The sequence below is a fragment of the Neofelis nebulosa genome, chromosome 14, assembly GCF_028018385.1.
Source record: "Neofelis nebulosa isolate mNeoNeb1 chromosome 14, mNeoNeb1.pri, whole genome shotgun sequence".
Taxonomy (NCBI): Eukaryota; Metazoa; Chordata; class Mammalia; order Carnivora; family Felidae; genus Neofelis; species Neofelis nebulosa.
This window is the reverse complement of record NC_080795.1, coordinates 81,642,609-81,666,728: the sequence shown is the minus strand read 5'-3', so window position 1 is coordinate 81,666,728 and position 24,120 is coordinate 81,642,609. Positions and strand designations below refer to the sequence as shown.

The 24,120-nt window shown below is 62.8% G+C and overlaps 1 protein-coding gene across 13 annotated transcripts in view; it reads left to right on the top strand.

Moving 5' to 3' along the window:
• Window positions 1-24,120, top strand: part of TSNARE1 (t-SNARE domain containing 1) — a 120,265-nt gene that overhangs the window by 71,815 nt on the left and 24,330 nt on the right. For 10 of the 13 annotated variants that reach the window (XR_009253567.1, XM_058699252.1, XM_058699246.1 and 7 more), the window contains 3 exons: window positions 7,722-7,883; window positions 20,401-20,473; window positions 21,704-22,135. Coding sequence is in view for 12 of the 13 variants with exons in the window: in XM_058699252.1 (XP_058555235.1) it covers window positions 7,722-7,883; window positions 20,401-20,473; window positions 21,704-22,135 (667 nt within the window). In the remaining variant the exon portion in view is untranslated. The remainder of the gene's footprint in view (window positions 1-7,721; window positions 7,884-20,400; window positions 20,474-21,703; window positions 22,136-24,120) is intronic. The other 3 variants (XM_058699254.1, XM_058699253.1, XM_058699243.1) reach the window with 2 other exon arrangements.

Genomic DNA, 24,120 nt, shown 5'->3' with positions numbered 1-24,120 from the left:
GATAGTAATAAAAGGAAACATGGCAAATCCACAACCGTAGTTGGAAGTTTTAACACAGCCGTCCAAATGACTGATGAGGTGAACAGAGGAAAGTTCAGTGAGGATCTAAAAGACTCGTCACAGTTAAGGAATACACTCCGCCCAAGTGGACACGTCACTGCAGCCAGCCGCAGGGGAGCGAGCGTTCTCTGCAGGTGCACGGCACATGCCGAGTCCGGTCTCGACGGATTCCAGAGGGTCGGTGGGACCCTGAGGACACTCTCAAGGTGGCGCAATTAAAGTCACATTTGGTAACAAAAAGGAAATTGCCACGCTTGAGGAGTGAAAGAATACAGTTTGAAGGAACCCATGAATCAGAGAAGAAGTCACAGCAGCAATTAGAAACCATCGTCACCAAAAATGAGAGTGGCACCGAGTTAAGACCTGGGGGTGCAGCCAAGGCAGCTCCCAGAGGGAAACTCACAGCTTTAAAGTCTTCCACTCGGAAAGAAGGAAGGATGAAAAATCACAGATCTGATTCTCAACCTCAAGAAGCTAGAAAAGCAACAATAAATTAAATCCTAAGAAAATGTATAGGAAAAAAAAAACCCCAGGAATCAACGAAGGGTAAAATAGATATATAGTAGACAAATTCAACAAAGCCAAAATTTGACTTTTTAGAAGGATTAATGAAAATAATGAACTCCTACAAGATTAATCACGATACAGAGAGAAAACACAAATTACTAGTATCATGAATGACAATGACTGTAGCACGGATCCTACCAATTAGAAATAACGGAGGTATGACGATATTGTGATACAACTTTATGCCAATAAATTTGACAACTTAGGTAAAACATAAATTGTTTTAGGAAAATGTAAGTTACCAAGACATACGGAGTCTGAAAAGTCCGGTGTGTATTAAAAAATGAAATCAATAACTAAGTAATTTCCTTAGTTAAAATCCCACCAAGAAAACCGTAGACCTAGATGGTTTTATTGGTGAATTCTTCCAGTGTTTGAGGAGTAAATATTACCAGTTTATACAAACTCTTAAGTATCTTAAATAATCAAGAGGGAACACCTCCCACCTGGCCTTAGGAGGCCACCAGACCTTGATTCCAAATTCTTCCGAGGATATCACAAAAAGGAAAGTAACGTTCTCTCGTGAGCACAGGAGCAAAAGCCCTAGCCAAATCATGAATAGACCGAATCTAGCAATATGTGACAGGGCAGTACATCATTATAAAGTGGGTTTAGTCTGGGAATGCAAGGTTAGCTGACATCCAGAAATAACCTGTGTCAGCTGCCATGTTAATGGAGCAAGTAAGAAAATGTACTTGATAGTCTCAGTAGGGAAGATCACTTGGTGAACTTCAGCACCCATTTAGGGTGAGGAGAGAGACTCTCGGCGGCCGGCTAGGTAGGAATGCCTTTAATCTGATGATGGGTGTCTTCAAAAGCCCCACAGTTAGCATCGCATCTCCTGGGGAGATGTTCAGATCTTTCCTCCTGCGACCGCGGTCAAGACCCTGTGTCTAGTCGTATCCCCTCTACTCCCCGCTGTGCTGGAGGGCGTGTCCAGCGCACTAAGACATGAAAAATAAATGAAAAGTAGGAGAACTGGGGCGGAGGAAAGCACTTCAGAGACATGACTGCATTACTAGAAGAGGTGATCGGATCTGCAGATAAACTTAGAATTAGTGAGTGGCTGTAACAGGGTCAGTAGACAAGGAAACATCGTGCTAGCGAAAGACAGCTTGAAAGTGAAATTTAAAACAGTGATGCCCCTGGTATTAGCATCAAAACTAAAAGAGGCCTTTGAGCGGCTGTTTGAACAAGAGTCCCGCCGTGCAGTGGGGAATGGAAGGTCCGTTCAGGGCTCGACGCCGGACCGGCCGGGGGCTGGAAGTGGGAAGAAGGATCCTGTTGAGCAGATGGCCAGTCCAAGTGCAGACACCCCAGCCCCTGCATCCCGGTGTCGGGGTCGCCAGGGAAACGGTGCCGTGCTTACACAGAGACTAGCTGGCAAGGCCGGCTCCTGCGGTGGGCATGTCCTCCGTGGCCAGTGGGGCCCTCCTGGTGATGAGGCGGGGTCGTTGGCTTGCACGCGTCCCTCTTGTGCTGCAGCCACGGGCCCCTGTCCACCCCGCCCCCGCCCCCCACCCGCAGTGGGCTTGGCGGAGTGCCACGTGATGCAGGTGCTTTGGCTGAACAAAGGAGGACGAGTTGAGTCTGAAACAGGGAAGGACGTTGTCGTCCAAGGCGCCAAGCCCGGCACAGCTGTGAAGGCTCTGTCTCTTGGTGAGAAAGTGCCCCAGGCCACGGCCCGTTCTTACGTGGCCGAGAGGGCCGGGAGCCCGCGTGCACGCGACTGCCGTCGCCAGCAGATCCTTTACCGTAACCCACCCCGTGCACAAAGAGCACTTCAGCTGGATCACAGACATACATGTGAAGGATAAAGCAACGAAGCTTCTAGAAGATACCATAGGGGTCTATCTTCACATCTTTATGGTGAGCTAACGTTTCTTACACAGATGAAAATGTACTAAGTATAAAGAAGAGACTTTGTTAAATTAATGCACCCTGAAGAGAGTGAAGAAGGCGACCTGTGGCATTAAAGAAGGTGTTTACATAACGCGCACCTGAAAACGATTTATGTCCGTAACATGTAAAGGTCTCCAACAAACCAATAAGAGAAAGGCAGACAGCTGCTTTCAAAAACCTAAAAGGACGAAAGCCATAGGCACGTCACAGAAGGGGACATCCAAATGGCAGGTGGGGACACGTGTGCTCAGCATCTGCCATCAGAAGAGGGAAAGTGACCCCACGGTGCTGTCACCACACGTCGCCCTGTACCACCAAAGTAACTAAGAACAGTCAGACACGCAGGAAAACACCCAGTCTGGTGAGGATGTGGGGCGGCCGGCAGCCTCGTGTCCTCCCACTGGAGGCGCGGAGCGGCGCCGCCACTCGGGGACGCCGAAACGTTCACTGGAGTCACGCGTTTTCTTTCCCGTGACCTCGCCGTTCCACCCCAAGCACAGAGCCGGGGGAGACGCACACGTGTGCCCACCAGAGGTCACACTGAAGAATGCCCGTGGCAGCCGGACACGAGACAGCAGACTCCTGGGAAGGGAGCCAGCCTTCAGCGGAACGGCGAGATCTTCAGTGCGGAATTCACGCGCAGAAGCCTGTCGCCAGCCAGGCCCCCCGGTGTGACCTCGGACAGGATGGCGAGCCAAAGAAGCCTGAAACCGAGGAGGACAGAGATCAAAAGCAGGCCAAAGTGGTGGGCAGTGTTAGAAGCCAGACGGTGTTTTTCTGGGCTGGAGGCAGCCGAATGACCGGGGGGCTGGAGCGGCCCTTCTGCGGTGCTGGGACACTGGCAGTGCTCGCGGTCTCTCCCGTCTAAGAATTCAGACCCGTACGCTTCTGATTTGGGCATCGGACTGTACGTAGATGTGTTGTGTTTCAGCAGAATTTTTAGAAAAGGAAGGGAAGGGTCAGCAGTGCTTCTGAGAAATTGTGAAAGATCAGGTTATTTCCGGGAGTTCTGCAGACTGGAAACGACGCGATGACAATCGTCCCCTGTTCGACGCGGGCACCGTTGCTGCCCCGATGCCGCAGACTGTGTGGCTGCTGTCTGCCGGCGGCGGTCCTGGCGGGAGTGAGGGGTGCCCGGCGGCCCCCTTCTCCCATCTGAGCCGAGTGTCCGCCCTCTGGGCCGTGGCTGGCGGCCACGTGGGCCAGTCTCAGACCAGGTGAGGGCCAGGCGGTGTGTGTGGGCTGGCTCCCGCCCCTCACGGGGGACCGTCCGCAGTCTGTGCTGCCGTCGGCCGGCTCGGCACGAATTTCCACCGGAGGTGCGCGTGGCCACGGCCGCGGCGGGAAAAGCACGCCTCACCTTCCTGTGCTCCCCGGAAATCCTGCCTCACCGCCCCGCTGGGCACAGGGCGGGAGGGCCCCGGCTCTGTTACTTCATGTGGGTGTTGGGGGAAGGGTTGCTACAGTCCTGCCAGTTCCGACGTTCTGGGCTTTGACAAGTCTCCAGAAACTTCCGTTAGCTCACAAACAGAGTCATTTACTCTGTGGGGAAATTGATGACCAGGCTTGGGCTGCGAAACAGAAGCAGTTTTCCCAGGCCTGGGACCGGCTCGCACCCTGACCCCTGCCCTCCCACGGGTCACGGGTGTTCCTGCGCGGAGCCCAGGGTCGGAGTGCGCGAGAAAGTGGCCCGTTTCCCAGAGCCCCCGGGGACCCTGGGACCCTGGTGTGCCTCCTCCCCGCCTCCCTGAAGGCGCCGCAGGCCTTGGTTCTTCTCACGGGAAACCACTCACAGCCCCGAGGTCCGGCAGTCACGTTGGTTTGTGGGTCTCTTCCGTACAGAGCGGGACCCAAACCGTCAGCCTTGGAGGGAGGAGAAAGCCCTCTTTGTTGGCCGCCTCTTGAGCTGGAAAACCATCACAGGGCTGTCCCCTCCACGCCGGCCCCAGCGTCTTGCCAGCAAATCCCTAATCCCCAAATCGGGTCTTTGTGAGGAGAATAAAGGGACACTTTCTGATCCTTGCACGAGATCAGGCGTTCAAGCCATTTCTTGCTGCCCTGTCTTGTCACGAGCCGCTCAGGGAGTGCGGCCCGTACCTGGGGAGGCGTGGGTGGGCCGTACCCCGGGAGGTGAGGGCACCTGGGGAGGCGAGGCACGCAGACTCCCTTTGCTCCCAGCTTTCGTGCTGCTTCCGCGGAGCCCCAGACTCCGGGGGGGTCACGTGGTGCCCCGTGGCACGTCTGTCACGGGTGTGTCTGACTGCTTCCGTTAGTGGGTCTGTAGGGGTCCTTGTATAGGAGCACTGTGGTCTTCCAGTCCCTTCTCCGGGAGCAGATGCAGTGAGGGTTCCTGTGTCCTGTCCCCGGCTGCACAGTGAGGGGGCCTCGGGGCAGCTGTCACCACGGGGGATTGTCGCATGTCCCTGGGAAGCACCAGGCCCTGTGGAGCCTCCCGCTGCTGCTCTGGGATGGCTTGGGGGGGCGGGGGTGGGGGGGAGGCGGTGCACATGCTCCCGTCTGGGGGCGGCACCGTGGCTTCCACGCAGGAACCCGCGTCTGTGTCCCGAAGCCTACCTGCGCTCACCTCCTTTCCTTGTGCGCCTGCGGACGGCAGTGAGGTTTCCCGTCCTGACCCCGGGGTGGGGTGTCAGCCCCGTGCCGTGGGGGTGGACCCTGGGCTGGGGGATCCGGGGAACTCCCCAGGGCCTTGCCACCCGGGCCAAGGCGCCGGCAGGCAGCAGGGGGGCCCCACAGGGTCGCTCCTGGGGGGGGAGCTGCTGTGTGGCGGGCACCCGGGGGTGTGGGGTCGTCGTCCCATTCTGCAGATGAGGACGCCGAGGCCCGGAGAGCGTGCCGGCAGGCGCTGGGCCAGACGCCGTGGCTCGGCTGCGTGCCAGCCCCTCCTGGCACCGCTCGCTTCCTCCCGCCCACACTGGGAAGGGGGGGTGGTAATTGCCACCTTGGACCAGTAGTGCTTGTCAGCGGATTTTTTGGTCTTTTATTTTATATTCACGTATCCACGTATTTATTTATGTAAAGGCCTCTGCTGACTCTGGGGGAAGGGGCTCTGCCCGTGGCATGTGGACTGGGGGAGGACGTGGGCTCTGGAAGGAGAGCTGGGTGAGTGCGGGCCTCACGGTGCCTTCCTTGCACGAGGGTGAGCGCGTCCACCGCACGGGGCGTGGGTGGCACTGGAGAGAGCACCTGTCCCTCCGGGGCTCCTAGCGGTGGTCCCGTGGTCACGAGGGCCTCCCGCAGGCAGGTCGCCCGGGCCGTCCAGCCGTCCCTGTGTTTCCTCGGTGTCGTCGCACATGCACACGTGGCTTTCAGGGTGTCCTGGGCCTGCCCGTGCTGGCGTCGGTGAGAACTGCGCTGAAGCCTTTGTGTCTGTGCACGGGGCTCCTGGCGTCCGTCCGCCGTGTCCCCAGGCCTGACGCAGGGTGGGCGGTCACGGGCCCTGAGCGCGCGCGGCACAGGCTGTGTTCTCCCTGCTGCCCAGGTCATCTGAAGGCCGCCTGGCGGGCCGTGGTGGCTGTGGCACGGCCAGCACCCTGCCACGTGGCCGAGTGGCACAGGAGAGCAGGAAGGTGGTCTCGTCATGAAGGGAAAGGAGAGGATAGGCAGGTGGTAGCTTCTGAAGCCTCCTTGCGGGCTGACCACCGCAGAGCGACGTGGAGTCTGGGGAGGGAGGCCCCGAGACGGACGTCCCGCCCTGCATTTCGGCCCCGGCCCGTCACCGGCACGCACGAGGGGCTCAACGGAGCTCGGGGCTGGCACTGGGTGACTGGGGGTGGCAGCTGTGTCCTGCTCTCTGTCTCGGGGCAGGAGGAGGAGCCGTGGGGCCGGATGGAGGGCAGGAGGGGAGCTGAGGAGGCCCCGGTGCGGCTTGGGGCGCAGAGTCGGCCGGGGAGGAAGCTGCTCCAGCCGTGGGCTCAGGCTCGCGCCCCCCTGCCACCCCTGGGCTGGGTGCACCACGGAGCCTTCAGCTGGGTTTCACTTGCTGCCTCTTGTGGGTTCCTTGGCCTCTCGGCCCCAGTGTCCTCGTTTGTAAAACGGGCCCATAGTGCTTTGTCTTTTGCAGGCGGTCAGGAGTGTCAGAGACAGCTGGCTCGAAGGAGATTTGACACTGGGGGGATGGGGGTGGGACCTGGGGCTGCCAGGTGGCTCCGCCTGTCCTCCAGCCTTCCCGGTTGCCCTTTTGATGTCTTTCTCTTACACACACACATGCACACATGCGTACCCACACTCACCTCTCTGACATGAAGGAGAGCTTGACTGACCCGGGGGTGGCGGGCGGGGGGTGGGGACCTGGGCTGTGCCGGGCCCGGCATCCCGATGGGGGCAGGGCCAAGGCGCGCACATCCTTTGCGTGAAGTCACAGCTCCGGCGTGGGGCTCACCCCTGCCTCCCGCTCTCCTCTCCCCTGTGCGGTGCCCAGGGTGGAGACAGCGCCCCCCCAGCTCCCCCGCTCAGGACCTGACACTCACCTCGCTTGTACTCAGAGTATCCCGTCGGAGAGCAGATGGTTAATGGAAGGGAAGAGCCGCCATTTTACTGGATCCCCAAATTTGGTAAACTAAAGAAATCAGTAAAGAATGAAACCACGTGAAAAACCCTCTGGCTTCTCTTCCCCGCGGCCTGGTCACAGCGAAGGGGTTCGCAGGACGACACGCGGTCCCCGGGGGCACGCGCCCCCAGCCGTGTGGGAGCCCACACCTCGGTTTCCGCAGCTCCCGCTGGGACCCACGGCCGCCTCCGGAACCGGTGGGCGCATGGCCTCCCGTGAGAAGCTGCGGTTTGTGTTGGTGTGTGAACAGGTTTCACCAGGAGCTGGGGATGCCGGGACTCATGTGCTCCTGCGGGGTTGTGGGGGTCTGCCGGGGGCGCCCCGCAGCCGGCCCTGGGATGGCCAGAGGCCGGCACGGCGTGTCCACCGGACCCTGATCGCTGGGGCAGCCCTGTGAGGGCGTCCCCCCCAAGGCGGCCCGCCAGAGGCCGCGTCGGGGCTGCAAAACCCGGGCCGTGGGGCCTCTCCCCTCCCAGGAGTGCGGGGTGGGGGGGCGTGCACAGCCCCGGAGGCTCCTGGTGCCCAGAGCCGAGGCTTAGCCCCGACGTGGAGCTGCCGCTGCCGGCCCGGGACGAGGCCATTTCCTGGGCCGCACCCGGGCTAACCGGCCTGTCTCTGTTGCCAGCAGAGTCCCCGGGCCCCTTTTGCTGAGCTGCCCGACGATGAAAAGATCTTTAACGGGGGTGACGGCGTGTGGCAGGGCCAGGAGCAGGCGCTGCTTCCCGAGATCACCGAGGAGGACGAGGAGGCCATCCGGCTGCGCGAGGAGGCCATCCTGCAGATTGAGGTGAGGCCCTGGCCTGGCGAGTGTGCGCGTGTGTGCAAGCGGGGGCGTGACCGTGTGAATCCCTGTACCGGTGGCCCCTGTCCCTGGACACCGGAGGTGCATCGGGAATGCAGGAGGGCTGCTGGCCCTGCCAGTGGGGGGCTTGAAGCCCTGTGAGCCCCGCCCCCCCCCCTTCTCCCCTGGGCCTCCCTCTGCTCATCTGCAGGGGGAGGGGGAGCCTCTTGCAGGGGCTGGGGTTCTGGACAAACGTCCTCTGAAAGCAGCTTTGTCTAGAGAAACAGGGACCTGGGCAAGGTGGTAAACTGAGTCACCAGCTCAGGACCCGTTGCCGCGGCTCCTGTCCCACCCTGAAGGAGGTGGATGCCCCCCCAGAGAGGCGGGGTTCGGCCCCTTACTTCTGGGGTCCCCCCACTGCAGCCGCTGCCTCGGTGAAGCCCCCACCCCCTCACCCTGTCCTGCTCCCCCAAGGGGAAGGTGCACCTGCTCGGGGCCCTGGCAGGAGGCAGCACCGGAGACAGGCCTCTGCTCTCCCTGAGACACCAGATAAGGACCAAACACACGCACGCCCACGCCTCTCTGTTGGCACAGCAGGACTGACTTTCTGCCAGAGGCTGTCGAGGGAGTCCAGGCATGGTCACCCTTAAAGACATGGGGGGCTGGGGTCCCTAGAGGGGGATCTGCTGTTGTCTCTGGCTCAAGAACTGAGGTCCTGCAGGAAGGGCCCGCAGCCCTGCTGGCACCGTGGGCGGTGGGGGCAGGGACAGGGGCCAGGCTGCTCTCCATGATGGGGCCTCGTGCTGGCGCCCAGGGAGCTGACCCTGCCGACCAAGTGCATGGCCTGGGGCCCCTGAGTAGGTCAAGGGCCCACCTCTGAGGTGGGCTGTGGGGTTCCTTGTGCCCTGCTGTGGTTCTCTGTGTGGTGAGCGTAGGTGGAAGGGTGGGCTTCACCAGGGGTGATGGGCCCCACGTGGAGGCCTGTGCGGGGCAGCCGAGCTGGAGGGGCCTGGGGCTGCGGGCCAACCTGGGGCCTGAATCCAGTCAGTCCTGTCTGTGGGCCTCGGAGCCTGACGGGGGTCAGCGGGGGACTGCACGGACTGTGGCCGGCTGCGTGCTGAGCCTCAGTTCCCTCCTCTGCCCCACGAGGGTGGCGTGGGAGCAGCCAGGGGCTTGCCATGGTGCTCCCAAGGCCGCCTGCCAGTGCACCTGCGACGTCCCCTCTCCCTCCCCCAGTGCTGCAGCTGGTCCCAGTGACAGCTTCTCCATGTGATGAGTGAGCCAGGGGCAGAGGCCAGGCTGGAGTCCCAGGGACAGACGGGTGTCCCCCGGCCCCCACGGGGCCAGCCTGGAGCCTAGCTGCTCAGGGTGATGGGGGTTGTCCGTCCAGAGCTGGAGAGGACAGCGGACCGTGGTGTGGGCGGGTTGTGGGGAGCAGCCTCAGGAGACACAGGGGTGTCTCACACTTGAGCTGCTGGCAGCTTCCCTGTGGAGCTGAGCAGGCTCTTACCACCCCCACAACCTGCCCCCCACGGTCTCCCCTTTGCCTCTGGTTGCTAGCCTGTTATTGTCCAGCAGAACAGGGGCCTCACCTGTCAGGTGTCCGGCCCAATCCCCAGGGCCCTCGGCAGCTTGCTCGACAGATGTGTTGAATGAACCCAGACAAGTGGTCAGCCCCCCCACCACAGGGGCCACTCCCCCTAGCGATAGAGGCCTGTGTCCTATACCCATGTCTGGGCCGCCCTCCTCCAGGCCGGGTAAGGACCCCCGTAAGCAGCCTGTCATCCTCTAGTGGCTCCCATGTGGGAAGTTGCTCCTGTCCACCAGGGTCATCAGCTGCTGCCCTTCAGCTTGCTGTCCAGGAGGGTCTCTGCCTGCTTGCCCAGCCCTGGGCCTGCTTTTTGGCCAGGTGGCTGTGCAGGGCTGGGAAGGGGGCCTGGAGCCCCACAGACGCGGTGCCATCACCCGTGTCCTTTCCCCGCCGGCCCCACGCAGGGTCCCTGTGCCCAGACCGCTGGCCCAGAAAGCTGTAAGCAGTGTCCCTGTATCCCCTGCTTTCATCCAGCTCTGCTGCTTCCCAGCGGAAGTGCTTGGCCCTGGGACGGGGTGGCCCCGCCCCACCCCTCCCGGCTTCAGCCCCGCCCAGCTCCGCCCTCCCCAGCTCCACCCCGCCCTAGTCTGCCCTGCCCCGCCCAGCTCTGCCCTGCCACGCCCCTCCCCTCCCAGCTTCAGCCCCGCCCAGCCCCGCCCTCCCCAGCTCCACCCCGCCCTAGTCTGCCCTGCCCCGCCCAGCTCTGCCCTGCCACGCCCCTCCCCTCCCAGCTTCAGCCCCGCCCAGCCCCGCCCTCCCCAGCTCCACCCCGCCCTAGTCTGCCCTGCCCCGCCCAGCTCTGCCCTGCCACGCCCCTCCCCTCCCAGCTTCAGCCCCGCCCAGCCCCGCCCTCCCCAGCTCCACCCCGCCCTAGTCTGCCCTGCCCCGCCCAGCTCCGCCCTGCCACGCTCCTCCCCTCCCAGCTTCAGCCCCGCCCAGCCGCGCCCTCCCCATCTCCACCCCTCCCTACTCTGCCCTGCCCAGCTCCGCCCTGCCCAGCTCAGCCCCGCTCAGTTCCCCCCCACTCTGCCTTGCCTAATGCAGCCCCGCCCAGCCGCACTCAGCTCCGCCCTTAGCCCTGCTCCGCCCTGCGCTGCCTCGCCCTGACCCACTGTGCCCTTCCAGTGCCATGCCCCTGAGGGCCCTGCTCAGTCTGGCTCCTCCCTGCTCACAGATGACCTTAGCAAAGCTGTCCCCGGGCTTGGACTCAGCTGTCCTCTGTCCTGACCCCTGGCCTCCTGGGCCTGGACTCTGCGTGCTTTCTCAGCCTGGGCTCCATCCTCCTGCCACCAAGTGCTGGCAGGCCTGTGGCGGGCCCAGGCCTTCCCTGGGCCTCACATCCCCTCCCGTGGGAAGCACTGGCTGGCTGTCATCAGGCTGCTGGAGTTGTGGAGTATGAGAGCAGGGCTGCAGGGCTGCCTTGTAGGGCTAGCCTGAGACACCCCTGCCCCAGACACTCTTCCTCACGGTCTGGAGGCCCGGGCTGGTGGCCTCCCCCTTCTGTTCCCCACGGGGAGATTAGGGTTCAGAGGGAGAGCTCTGGGGACACCCACCCACAGAGAGCTGCGTCTGGCTGTGTCATGGGGCCTCACCGCCCCAGGGATGGCCGCGCTAGGCCTTCGGGCTCAGACGGCCCTTTCCAGTGAGAAGCTCAGGGCCGGAGCCCTGCACCCGCGAAGGGAGCCGTGCCAGCCCGGGCACCCTGGTCCCAGGCACGTGCTCACAAGTCAGGGCCCTGTCCCCCACTTCCCAATGGGGGAGGCCACGCTGCTGGGGCCCATGCGGCCCGGGCCCTGGCCCCTCCTGGGGGAGGTGAGCAGCGCACTTGCAGGAGCCAGGTCGGCGGTGAGTCCGTCCCACAGGGAGTGGAGGGGGCTGGGACACAGCCCACTTTCCACGGGGCTAGCTCTTGGCCTCCTTGGGGCTCCTTCTCCTGGCCCCTGATCTGGAGGCGGGTGGTCTCTGGCTTCCAAGCCTAAGGCCCCTTCCTGACGTTGGTCCCAGATGGGCCAGGCCCTAGGTGACCCCAGATCTCCCAGGGTTCCAGGGGGCACGGTGTCAGGGATGCTGGGGCAGGTGTTGGTGCCTGGCAGCCTCCGGGCCAGCGGCCCCGTCAGTAGAGCAGAGGGAAGGAAGGGAGGGACTGCACGTCCCAGTGGGAGCTCAGGCTTTAACTGGGCGTGGGCGGGAAGAAGCAGGATCCACGAGCCACACAGTTAAGTCATGTCTAGGAGCTGCTGCCCCTTCCCACCGCGGGTCGGTGGGTGACGGGCGGTGGAGCGTTCTGTCCCCAGGCCCGCGTGCTGCCCCTTGCCAAAGCTGTGCCAAAGCCAGTGCCGGCACTGCCGGCCGACCCCTCCTCTCTGGCCGTCCTCTCCTGGGAGTCTGGCCCGCAGGGGTGAGTCCCTACTTCCTGTTCCCACTGACGACGTACCCTCGGCCACCGAGCACATACGGCAGGGCCATCGCCAGCCTGGGCAGAGCCAGCTCTCCGAGCCACAACCTCTCCCGTCCCTTCTGGTCTCAGGTCCCCTCTCTGAGCCCATTTCTTGGTCCTGTGGGGCTGTCAGAAATGGGGAACCTCAGACAATGGGCTCTGGGGATCCCTGGGGGCACCGTGGTGACTTCAGGTGGAGCTAAGGGTCAGTAACAGGAAGGCGCCCCTCGAGACCTTGGCTGAGCTCCCTGCCCTGGGAGGTGCCTACCTCCCAGGGGAGCAGAAGGTCGTGTCCGGGACCCTGTGCTGCAGGCCCGTGGGCGAGGCTGCCCCTCGCTTCTTCCTCCCGGGAACGAGGCTGCCCCTGGAAGGTGGCTTGCCCATTGTCCTCACAGCTGCAGCCGGGACCATCCCTGGGCCCTCGTGGCCTGTCACCACCAGAGCTGCGGGCTGTGGCGGAAAGAACAGTCCCTCGCTGCAGGCAGCAGGCAGGCCAGAGCCTGGAGGGAGGGTGGAGGCAGGGGAGGCCCCCCCCCAGTGGCCAAGGTAGAAGCTTCCTTGTTCCCTTGTGGGGAGGGGCTGGCTGGCCTCGGGCATCTCTTGGTCACAGAGGGGAAATAGAAGTCTGGCCCAGGCTCCCAGCCCCAGCCATGCCACTGCCTGGCCACGGGAGCCCCGGGGTCTCTTGCGGAGGCTTTAGTTTGCCTGTGAGAGGGGACAGTGACACCAGTCTCTCCTTGAAAGGGTTAAGGGACCATGAAAGATCTTTGTCAGCCCACGGGTGACAGCGTGCTGCAGAGCTGAGCTGCCCGGCAGGGACGTCACCTGGGCAGAGTCAGCGCTGGCAGGTGTGGCTGGGGCAGCGCCTAGGTGACGGCGGCCCCTCCCCGCCCTCCCTGGGGAGCTCCTCTGAGGCCCCTGCCCCAGGTCAGACCCTCCCCGGCCTGGCGCAGCCTGCTGCCGACTGGGGGTTCACCCGGGTGCGAGGCTCCGCTGTCGCTGAGGTGCTGAGGTCGGCCGAGAGCCTGGGTGCCAATGCGGTAATGGCAGGGTGGGCCTTCCGGGTGCCGGCGTTTTCCCAGGGAAGGAAGACTCTGCTGTCTCCAGGTGCTGGGGTCTTCCCGGCTTCTTAGCGTGAAGAGTCCATGGTGCTTTTGTGACTTAGCCTTGGAAGTCATACAGCCTCGCCTCTGCCCTGTTGGTTACGGCACTTCCGGAGGCCTGTGCGGGCCCACCCCTTGGTGGGGCATGCCAGGGTCCCTTCTTGGGAGAAGCACAGCAGGTATGTCGGGGTGGCCATCTCTGGGAGGTGCAGCTTCCAGGCCCCCCCCCTCCCCCGCAACACACACGCCATTTCGTGGACCACACTTTCCCCGTCCCTGTCCTCCAGCTGTCCTGGCTCTTTCCACACGCTGGCACAGACACTCGAGCAACTTACTCCTTCTACCTTTAGGTCTTGGCTCAAATGTTGGCCGTCTAGAATTCCAGTGTCCCTCTTCTTTGTCTAGCATACTGTACAGTGCTTTATGTTAGTATTTATCTCTCTTCGTGAGAATGAAGCCCCACGGAGGCAGGGATTCTTGTCTGTTTAGTCACTGCAGCGGTCCCAGCACCACAAAGGACACATGATGCTATCTGGGCACTTGATGACTGTTCCTCGAACAAGCAAATAGACGAGTGGAAGGATGAGGGATGGATAGATGGGAGACGGATGGTAGGTGGACAGATAAGCGGATGGATGGATGGGTGGATGGATGGTGTGTAGGTGGATGGATGGGGGGGTGGATGGATGAATGTGTCTTAAGTGTTGGGACTCCACAGCAGATCTGTGACTTAATGAGAGGGCTCTGTTGCCTTTATTTATATGCATCATTTTAGCAGCCCCCACAAAAGCTCTGTGAGAGTGAGCATTCCCGTGTTCCAGTTTTATCGGAGACGGAGCGGAGGCTTAGAGAAGCCGCGTCACTTGGCCTGGCCATGCAGCTCGTGTGTGGCAGAGCAGGGATTCGAGCCCAAGCTGCCTGACTCAGGAGCGGGGCTGTGCCGGCTGGCTGCAGCGTCTGACCCCTGCCTCTCAGCCTCTCTCCCAGATGGGAAGGATGCAGGCTGTCGCCGAGGGGGCGCGGGGCCCGGGAGCCGGGAGCGGAAGGAGCCAGCCCCTGAGCCCCAGCCCTGCCCTGCCCACGGCCACTTAATCCTGGTTGAGGCTGGCTCTTCCCGTCTGGAGGGAGGGCAGTGCCTCGTCTCCCAGGGTGGGGGGAGGTCGAATGAGATGGGCGCGTGCCCCTAGCCGCTGCCAGCGTGGGGCAGGCTTGCCGGGCTCGGGTCTGGCTGACCGCACCGGAGCCCTAGTCGTCTGTCCGCTCCCAGCCTGGGCAGCACCCCCGGGCCGGACGGCCGTGTCTGCGCGGGGCTCCCCCCCAAGCCCACCTTACCTGATCTCACCTGTGAGGACTGGTGCTCCCTGCCCCCTCCGGAGCCGTGTGCACCTGACCCAGCACACCAGCTGGTCTGTTGCCATGGCTGCCTGGCAGGCCTGGGAGGGAGGAGGCTGGGGAGGAGGCAGAGCCACGGGGCCCAGCTACCCTCCCTGAAGGTGGCATTGTGCAGCCAGAAGGCGGGGGGCGGGGAGGGGGTGACGTGGCTGATACCTATAAATATGGGAATAAATCAGTGAAGTTTGGCTGTTCCATTAACTGGAACAGTCGTGTTCATAGGCGGATGGTTGCCAAGATTCTAATTATAAGAAGAGATCGCGTAATAGAAAAAGCGCAGTGGTATTTTCTTTCTTTTCCTTCTTAAAAGTGAAGGAACGCACAGGTGCGCGCGCACACACACACACACGCTTATCGAGGTTTTATTATGTCCCGTGCAAGGTTGTTATTACGTGGTGCCAGCAAAGGAACAGAAAAAAGATTCCATGAGAGCTTTTAATGAGCCCTAGTTTTAGAAGCAATCAGGAAAATAATGGCATGATTTAAACATTTACTAAGTTAAGGTGTTTTGAGTCTCTCCGTCACCCACTCTCCCGCTTTCTGGTGCCCACGCCAGGCGCACGGCTCCCAGCGCCCGCCGCCCTCGCACACCACAGCCGCTGCCGCTTGACGTCCCTGGTGGGCGCCGTCCTTGGGTGGCTCTGGGGGCTTCCGGGCCCCCAGTGGAAGCTCACCTTCAGGCCCGTGGGCAGCCTGGCCCCGAGCCGTGCCCGTGCGTGGCTCCCACCCCGGCTCCTGGTGGGATCTACGTCTCAGGGGTGCCCCTGGGCCTGCCTGGGAGTTGGGCCCGCCTGCCCTTGGCGTCCTCCTCCGGGAGCTGAGTGAGGCCTGCCTGCCAGGGTCCCGGGCGTCCGGGACAGGGGCTGGGGGGGACACTTGTCAGTGTCAGTTGCCTTTGCCCAGATGTTCCCTTTCTGCGTGCTGCCTTCTGCTGCTGGGGTGCCCGTCTGCGCCTCCTCCCGTGGGCCCTCCCTGTCCCGGCACATCGGGGGCTCTGTCCCCGGAGCCTGCCTAGTCCTCATGACCCCATCCATTCTGCAAACAGCCACTGGATGCTGGGGCGAATGAGACACAAACCCCGCACCGCCGGGATGTCCCGGCGCCTCTGAGCCACCCTTCAGGAGCCACAGAACCAGGCACAGCTGTGGGACCACCTGTCTGGGGAGCACGGCTGCCCTGCCAGGGCCCCCGCAGGGAAGCCATCAGAACGCAGCCCTGCCCTGTGGCCTTGTCTGCTGTTCGTGGTGGGTGTGTGCATCCCGCTTACCTCACCAGGCTGGCCCTGCACAGGGGCCCGGCAGTCAGCCCGGCCCCCTCGAGGCGTCCCTGTCCTCCCGCTCCCGTGCCTGCAGCCCTCAGACCTGGCAGAGACCAGCTGCAGCACGTGGGGCTTTGGGACACTCTCACACCCCTCATTCCTCCCCCACAGGGCTCACTTGCTTTGTTGAGCGAGGAGAGTCTTTATTCAAAAGGATCGTCACAAGCGGATGTCTCCATCAGGTGACCTCCGGGGCCATAGGCTGTGCATACGCCCCTAGAGCCGGGGAGCGGGGATCCTCTTGTGTCTGGTGGAGGGGTGGGTGAGGTGTCTGGGTTAGGGGGTGTCCAGGCCCGGGCAGCAGACACACTGAGCTCAGAGTCTGTTCCCAAGCCTTTTGTCCTGACAGGCCAGGGGGATGATGAGCATTCAGCACAGGGTGGGAACAAGGGCTCTGCGTCTGGCCTGGTCCTGGGTGAACAGGGGGTGTCCTTGAGTCTGTCCCATGTGGCGAACGGGTCTAAGTCACACGGGGAAGGGATTCTCTGCTTAGGGCATTTTCCAGAACACAAAAGGGATGGGATGGGGAGGGGGCGGTTTAGTGTCACTGTTTCCGGGAGCCCAGCCTGAGCTGCCGTTCAGGACGGATGACGTGTTTATATGTTGCTGAATGACGGAGAGCATCGTGTGTTACGGGTCTGGGGGGTGGAGCAGGGCCTCAGGATGATCTGCTGGGACGAGGGCCAGCCTTGGTCCTGCAGAGTCGCCTGAGCCATCCGCTCGGGGGCAGGTGAGGGTCAGGGGTCTGAGCGTTGGGCGTTTTGAAAAGAGGGAGGCCCAGAATAAAGAAGGGTGTGTGTGTGTGACAGGTGACCTTGACCGCCAAGGGGCCTGTGCGTGGGAACCTCCCAGGCGCGCAGCCCTGAGTTGCGGGTGCCCTTGACCCGTGGTCCAGCGTGGGTCACCCCGCGTAAGGTCCCCTCCTCCATCCTGCTGCCGCCCCGGGCACCGAGGGCACCGAGGGCTCCGGGAACCCCCGCTCGTGCCAGCAGACCACGCCGTCTCTGCTCCGGGTTGCCGGTCCACTGGGCCAGTCGGGAGCAGCCAGCAGGCCCAGGTGGGAGTCCACCCGGCTCCGTCTGTCCCTCGATCAGGGCCCCACGTGCGGGCCCGGCAGGTGTTACGCTGTGGTTGGGGGCGAGGGCAGGGACCCGGATGGGCACCCCCGGCCTGAGCTGCCGGGCCGTGGATGGCTCTGGCAGTGTGCTGAGGGCTCCCTGCCGCAGGAACCCCCTGCCTGGGACGAGTCGGGCCCCGGCAGGGAAGGTGTGTAAGGCCGGCCGTCAGCCACGGCGCCGGTGTGTCTGCAGGTGGGAAGGCGGCCTCGGCCACCGCGTCTGTAAGGGAGGTCTCCCCCGAAGCCCAGAACGTGAGCCAGATGGGGCCTCTGTGCTCCGTCTGGGCCTGTCCCAGCCTGTTGGGGTCAGTGCCGTGCTAGTGGCTGTACGGTGGCCACCTCTACCCTGGCAGGCCCCGAGGGGGGCACCGGGCTCGTGTCCCCTGCTCAACGACGCCCCTCTTTGCCCTGTCCTTTGCTGAGGCTGTGTCCCTGTGGGCCGGACAGGGCCGCGGGCAGCACCACGCCAGCCGTGGCCCTCAGTGGCCCCTGCCCGTGGGAAGCAACGCCGGACGTGCCCATTAATCCCACCCGTGCAGGCGGCCGCGCCACACGACCTCCCTGTGTCACTCCAGCAGTGCCGTCTAGGTGGGCGGTAACCTGGGTCAGGTGATTTGCTGCTCACCATTTATCAGCCACATGCCCTTGGGAGAGTCCCTTAACCTGTGGGTGACTTGGTTTCCCTGCCTGACCTGTCTGCAAAGTGGGAGTACCAGAAGGCGTGCTTACACACAATAAGGGGGGACTGAGTTAGCATAGAAAGGCCCCCAAGAGTCGAGTCCAAGTGCATCCAGGGCCAGCCTCGTGTGAGAGAGGCCTCAGTGGCAAGGTCAGGGTTGGGTGTGGCTGGTCTGAGCCCAGCCTCTGACAGGGTTGGGGCGGAGGCTGGGGAATCTGGGCGGCAGGCAGTCTGACTGAGGCCCCGCTGGGCCTGCAGCCTTTATCTTGTGACCTTGACGTCTCCAGGTGGGGGTGGAGCCTAGGTTGGGTGCCCCCCCCCCCACCACCGGTGGCCTCACTCAGGGGAGGCTGTGGTGACCGAGCTCCCAGAAATGGGCCCAGGCCCAGGGCTGCCCAGCACCCACTCACCTGCTGCAGTCCCCGGGGCTGAGGCCCACAGGCTCCACCCTGACGGCCACCCTCCCGGCCACGGGCCGCTTCCACAGGGTGGCCATCTGCCTGCACCATGGTTAAGCCTGTAATTGAATTGTAGTTGGTAGCACACGTGGGTTTGAGATCATGCTAATTGCTTCATTTCCGAGAACACTCCTAAAAAGAAAATGAGTTTCCCCATAATATTTTGCAGCGACCCCTGTGGAAATCGATCTGAGTTCCAGAATGAGCTGTAGAGTGGGTGGGCCTGGGGTAGGGTTCTCACCGCCCCCTCCCCGCCCCTCTCACTGGCCTGGAGGAGCCTTCCCTGACTGGGGCTCATCCCTGGCCACAAGCCAGGCACTGAAGGAGGAAGCTTTGGTTTGGATCACACGGTAGGTGAGGAAACCTGGCCCCGAGGTGAACGGTCTTGCCCAGGGCGACCTGGCTGGCCAGTGGAAGAGCTGGTCCCTGCAGGGTGGCATTCGGAAAAAGGGTGGCCTTGGAGCCAGTGGGCCCCGGTGCCGGTACCAGCCCTCCCCCCGTCTGAGAGGCCCCGGAGGTCACGGAGCCTCTTGAGCGCCCAACGTCTACTGTCAGTTGGGCGTTTTGACCTGGCCTCAGGATGGTGTGTGACATGCCCCCAGCATGTGGCCTGTGAACGGAGGGGCCGTGTCCCTCACAAGCATCACTGCTAGTTTTCTGGCAAATGGAGTTAAGCAGTTGGGCAGCATGGAGGAGTGAGGTGCAAGACCCCCCGGGCCAAATTTCTAGTCCTTGCCCTGTTCACCAGCTTCATGAAGCCACTCAGTCTTTCCATGGCAGTGGGACTGCCATCCGTCCACCATCCACTGTCTATCATCCACCCACCTACCGTCTCCATCCGTCTCTCCATCATCCATCCATCCATCCATCCCCCTGTATCACCTACCCATCCATCATCCATCCATCCATCCATCCACCCCCCTGTATCACCTACCCATCCATCATCCATCCATCCATCCATCCATCCATCCATCCATCCATCCACCCATCCATCCCCCTGTATCACCTACCCATCCATCATCCATCCATCCATCCATCCATCCATCCATCCATCCACCCATCCATCCCCCTGTATCACCTACCCATCCATCATCCATCCATCCATCCATCCATCCATCCATCCATCCATCCCCCTGTATCACCTACCCATCCATCATTTATTCATCCATCCATCCATCCATCCATCCATCCATCCACCCATCCATCCCCCTGTATCACCTACCCATCCATCATCCATCCATCCATCCATCCATCCATCCATCCATCCACCCATCCATCCCCCTGTATCACTTACCCATCCATCATTTATTCATCCATCCATCCATCCATCCATCCATCCATCCATCCATCCACCCATCCATCCCCCTGTATCACCTACCCATCCATCATCCATCCATCCACCCATCCATCCCCCTGTATCACCTACCCATCCATCATTTATTCATCCATCCATCCATCCATCCATCCATCCATCCATCCATCCACCCATCCATCCCCCTGTATCACCTACCCATCCATCATCCATCCATCCATCCATCCATCCATCCATCCATCCATCCCCCTGTATCACCTACCCATCCATCATTTATTCATCCATCCATCCATCCATCCATCCACCCCTCCATCCCCCTGTATCACCTACCCATCCATCATCCATCCATCCACCCACTCTCTATTCATATGCCTACCATCTATCCACCCATCCATCTATCCGTTCATCTGCCCACATCTACCCACCTGTCCATCCATCCGCCATCTATCCATCATCCATCCACCACCCGCTCGTCCATCCACCCATCGTTTATTCATCCACCTGTCCACCATCTACCGACTCGTCTGTTCATCCACCCATCCACTGTCCATCCATCCACCTGCCTCTCCACCCACCCACCATCCCCTCATCTACTCATCCACTGTTCATCCGTGCATCCACCGTCTGTCCATCTATCTATTATTCATCCAGCATCCAGTCATACATCTATTCTATCCATCCATCAACCCATCCTGCTTCTTCAGGATTTCTTGAGTGGCACCCGTGTGCTGACTTATGCCAGGTGCTGGCTGTACAGAGAGGGAAAGGTATCCTTCTATCAAGGAGCCCCAAAGCAAGTGTGGGGAACAAGGTGTCTACAGGACTCATGGGCCTGTAGGAGGTGCAGGCAGTGTTGGTGACACTGCTCTGCACTTGACTGCAGCTCTCTGAGGGCCAACCCTGGGTCCTCTGTACCCAGTGAGGGAGCTTACAGCCCTGGGATTCTCAGAGAGCTTGGGGTTTGGCCTTGGAGTCAGGAAACAGTATTCAGATCCCAGCCCTGTCTCTGACTTGGTTGGGAGGGGGGACCCTAGGCTTTCTTGGCTTTCACCTAGCACCCTCTGATGGCTGTGCCCTTGACCGCTGCACCTAACACCTGCCTTCTTGTTTCCACAGAGTGACTTGTTGGATGTAAATCAGATTATCAAGGACTTGGCCTCCATGGTTTCAGAGCAAGGAGATGCCATTGGTGGGTATCTGAGCCACCTGCCCCACAGCCCCTTGCCCTTTCCCCCAGGTGTGGACAGGGCTGCCTCCTGGATGAATGAGACCCAGGGCAGTTCCAGGCGTCTGAGGATCTGCTGCCCTCCTTCTCCATGTCCCCAGGTCTCCCCAGCCCCTCAGGAAGGCCGGAGTCAGGGAGCCTCATGCGAGAGGGTGGCCCATCCATTCTGCTCATTGAAGAGCCCGGACCTTTCTCCCACCCAGGGACCCCCCCTCCCGGGCGAGGACAAATTGTCCTTGGGTGGGGGAGGGGTCGAGGCTGCAGCAGGTGCCTCGGCAGAGAGCACTGGATGTGTGGTGCCCAGAGTCACCTTGGAGGGGCTGCTTCTTGGGAAATGGGTGCGGTGGGGGCAGGGCCGTGCCGGGAGCAGGCTGATGTCCCTGCTCTTTCTGTGTTCCCTCCACATGAGGACCTCAGCCCCCCTCAGCCTGGCCTCTGCACCCCACATGGCTACGTGGGCCCTCCTAGTGTTCGCGTGTCTGGGCACCCGGAGTGTCTGGGGTAGGCCAGAGCCACTGGCCGGCATAGGCAGCCCCCCGCCAGCCTCTGCACCCCCGTTCCAAGGTTCTGGCATCCAGCCCGGCCGTCCCCCTGGCCATGCTGCACCCCCAGGGGAGGGTGGGGCCGGCTCCCTCCTGGGGCTGCTGTCCGGCAGGCTTCCCCTTCCCTCCTTCTCAGAGCCTGGGCTGCAGGCAGGGGTTTGCTCGACAGCTGGACAGCGGGCGGCTCCAGCGTGCCCTCGAGGCGCTCTCTCCCCAGACCCCTGCCTGGGCCCACGTCCCCCACCCCTCGCCCCCATTGGCCTCAGCACAGCTGCTGCGGCTGGTTCCACCTCTGGCTGGCTGTCTCCGGGCATGCAGAGTGCGTGTCCACTCCAGATGGATACCCGCATGTCACCCAGATGGTCACTCAGTCCCCGTGATGGGCTGATCAGGAGGGGCCGTCTCCAGGCGGGGAAGGGGAGAGGGACGGGCAAGGGCCGACCTGTGGCAACTGTGGTCCGGGCCTGGGGACCGGAGTAGCTGGGACTTCGGCATCCCGCCGCGTGCTGACGCGGGTGATCCCACCACGATGGATGACGGGCAGGGGCCCGTGTGCGCTCCTGTGGACACAGTGCACGCCTGGGGTTGTGAGCCGGGCGGCGCTCTGCTGTTCCCGGCCCGCCTGCTCCTTCAGCCTCTGGTGCCTTTCCAGGGTCCAGCAGCGGCAGGGCCACGTGCCGGCGGAGCTCCAGCCCCGAGCCAGCCGTGGCGCCCCTGCGGCCGGGCCCCCACTCCCGCACCAAGACCCGCAAGCCCAACTTCAGCCCCCAGGAGACGGAGGTGCTGGTGCAGAGGGTGGCCCGCCACTACCCGCTGCTGTTCGGGGCGCTGCGGGGCACGCCCTCCCGGAAGCACCGAGTGTGGAGCAAGATCCTGCAGGCCGTGAACGCTCTGGGCTACTGCCGGAGGGACCTGGGCGACCTCAAGCACAAGTGGAGGGACCTGCGAGGGGCGGTGCGCAAGAAGCTGGCGGAGAGCCCGCGGGCCCCCGGCCTCGTCCTCACCCCTGTCGAGCACATGGTGGCCGAGACCTTCTCGGCCCCAGCCCCCCTAGGCGAGGGCCAGGCTGCCGAGCCCCTGCCAAGTAAGTGGCCCCCACCGCCCCGGGCCTGCCCCCCCCCCCCACCGTGCCCGGGCTTCTGGGGAGTAGGACGCTCAGGGGAGGGCTGCGGGCCTGTGGGGGTGACCACCACCCACGTGGGGCCTTTCTGCTTCCAGATGGGAAACAGCCTCGGGTCGGGGAGGGGCCGGCCCACGTGGGGAGCAAAGGAGCTGGGGCTCAAAGTCAGGCTCATCCTGGCCCCGAGCTGGGACCCTTCTGGGGGTGCCCCCACCGTGACCCAGCACAGCCAGGTGCCTCTGGAGGCTCAGGGAGCAGACGACCAGGGGCTGCGCTCCTCTCCCTGTCCCCACTCAGTGCCACTCTCCTGGTGTGGGGCGGGGGAGACCGCCCCTGACCTCTGACCCCTTCCTGTGCTCTCATTGTGGGGCTCTTCTCCCCAGGGCCCCTCAGGCCCCAGACCAGGCCAGGCCGGTCTCTGGTGGCTCTCAGCTTCCCAAGGCACACTGACGCCCCACTCTGAGCCCTCGCGCCCGCCCACAGGGCCCCCCTTTGCTGGAAGTTTCTGTGCCTGGTGAGGCAAGCGTAGGGTGCTCGATGGGCTCTTCTGCCGCACCCAGCCTCCTCTGGCCTCCAGAGTGGTGCCGCCTCGGACTCCTGTGCCGCCTCCTTCAGTGCTCCCTCCTGCTGTTCCTCCTCCTCAAGACACCTCTGCACGTCCTGGTCAGTCTGCTCGGGGGCTGCGCCCCTCCTCACGGCCAAGACGAACCCTGCGCTTCTCGGGCCGCTGGTGGAAGCATGGTGGGGATGAAGCCTGGAGCAGGACGGCTCCCTCGTGAAGGCCGCGGAGTGGACCGCGGGACTCGGCCCTGCAGAGACAGGGCCACGAGCCCCTGATGACGGATGGCCGCTTCGGAGCTGCTGGTGGACCCGCTGGGGGACGTGTGTGGACCTGCTGCCGTCCCTGGGGGTGGCCTTGATCGCGGCCAGCCTGTCATCCTGGGGGGCGCCCCACTCTCCTTACAGGCAGAGCAAGATCCGGTTTTGGGGTCCAGGGTGTGCCCCCTGGAGGGGGTGCTGGCAGAGGTGGCACTGGTGTGCCCGGACCCACCCCCCCGAGTCCCCAGCCCCGGAGCAGGGCAGGAACTTGGTGGCTGTGTTGCTCCTGAAGGTCCCCTGTGCTGGCTGATGGTGGGGCCTAGTCCAGCCCAGACAACTCTGTCTGCCCTGCTGAGCCAGGCGCCCCCTTCCCTAGACCCTGCAGCCCCATGGGGACAGCTGACCGACTGGTCTCTTAGCGCTTGGGGCTCCTCCTGGGAGTGTCCCTCCTGGGACAGTGCTGATTGTCACCGAATGGGAATGCATGGGGCCGGCCTCCCTGGCAGGGCTGAGCTATGGGGCAGGGAGGTGGCTGCAAAGCCTGATCGGGGCGGGGGGGTGGGGGTTGTGCAAAGACTGCTGCTGAAGGTCCCACCAGTTCCTCTATCTGGGTCAGCATTGGCCCAGGGGCTGGGGCAGGGTCAGGCTTGCAGGGGCCCCGTCAAGGCCACAGGGGTGAGGACAGCCAGCTGACAGTGTTGTGGGGCCTCCACAGGGTGCTATCTGCTGCACCTTGGGGTGCATCCCCCTGATTTCTGTCAGTGTTTGGGGGAGCAGTGCTAATGGGGGGTCTGTTTGGGCCCTGGAGGCCTGGCCCGGTGCCCAGATGCCCTGTAGCTCTCCGCAGCAGAGCCCTGCAAGGTAGCTCCCACTGAGCAGCCCTGCAGGGGGCCTGGGGGTCAGCTCAGGGCTCCTGCAATTTGCCCTTGACCCACCTGGGATCTTCAAGGTGAGGCAGAGGCCGTGTGCTTCACGGCCAGCGGAGCACTGGGGTGCCCATGCCTGCCTGGCTGCCCCTGGGGCTCAGGACGAGGGAGCTGGCTGTGAGCGGGTGGCCAGGGGCAGAACTGTGATCCGGGGAGGGCTTAGTGCTGAGTGCTCCCGTTCCTGGTCTCAGCTGGGCTTCTGCT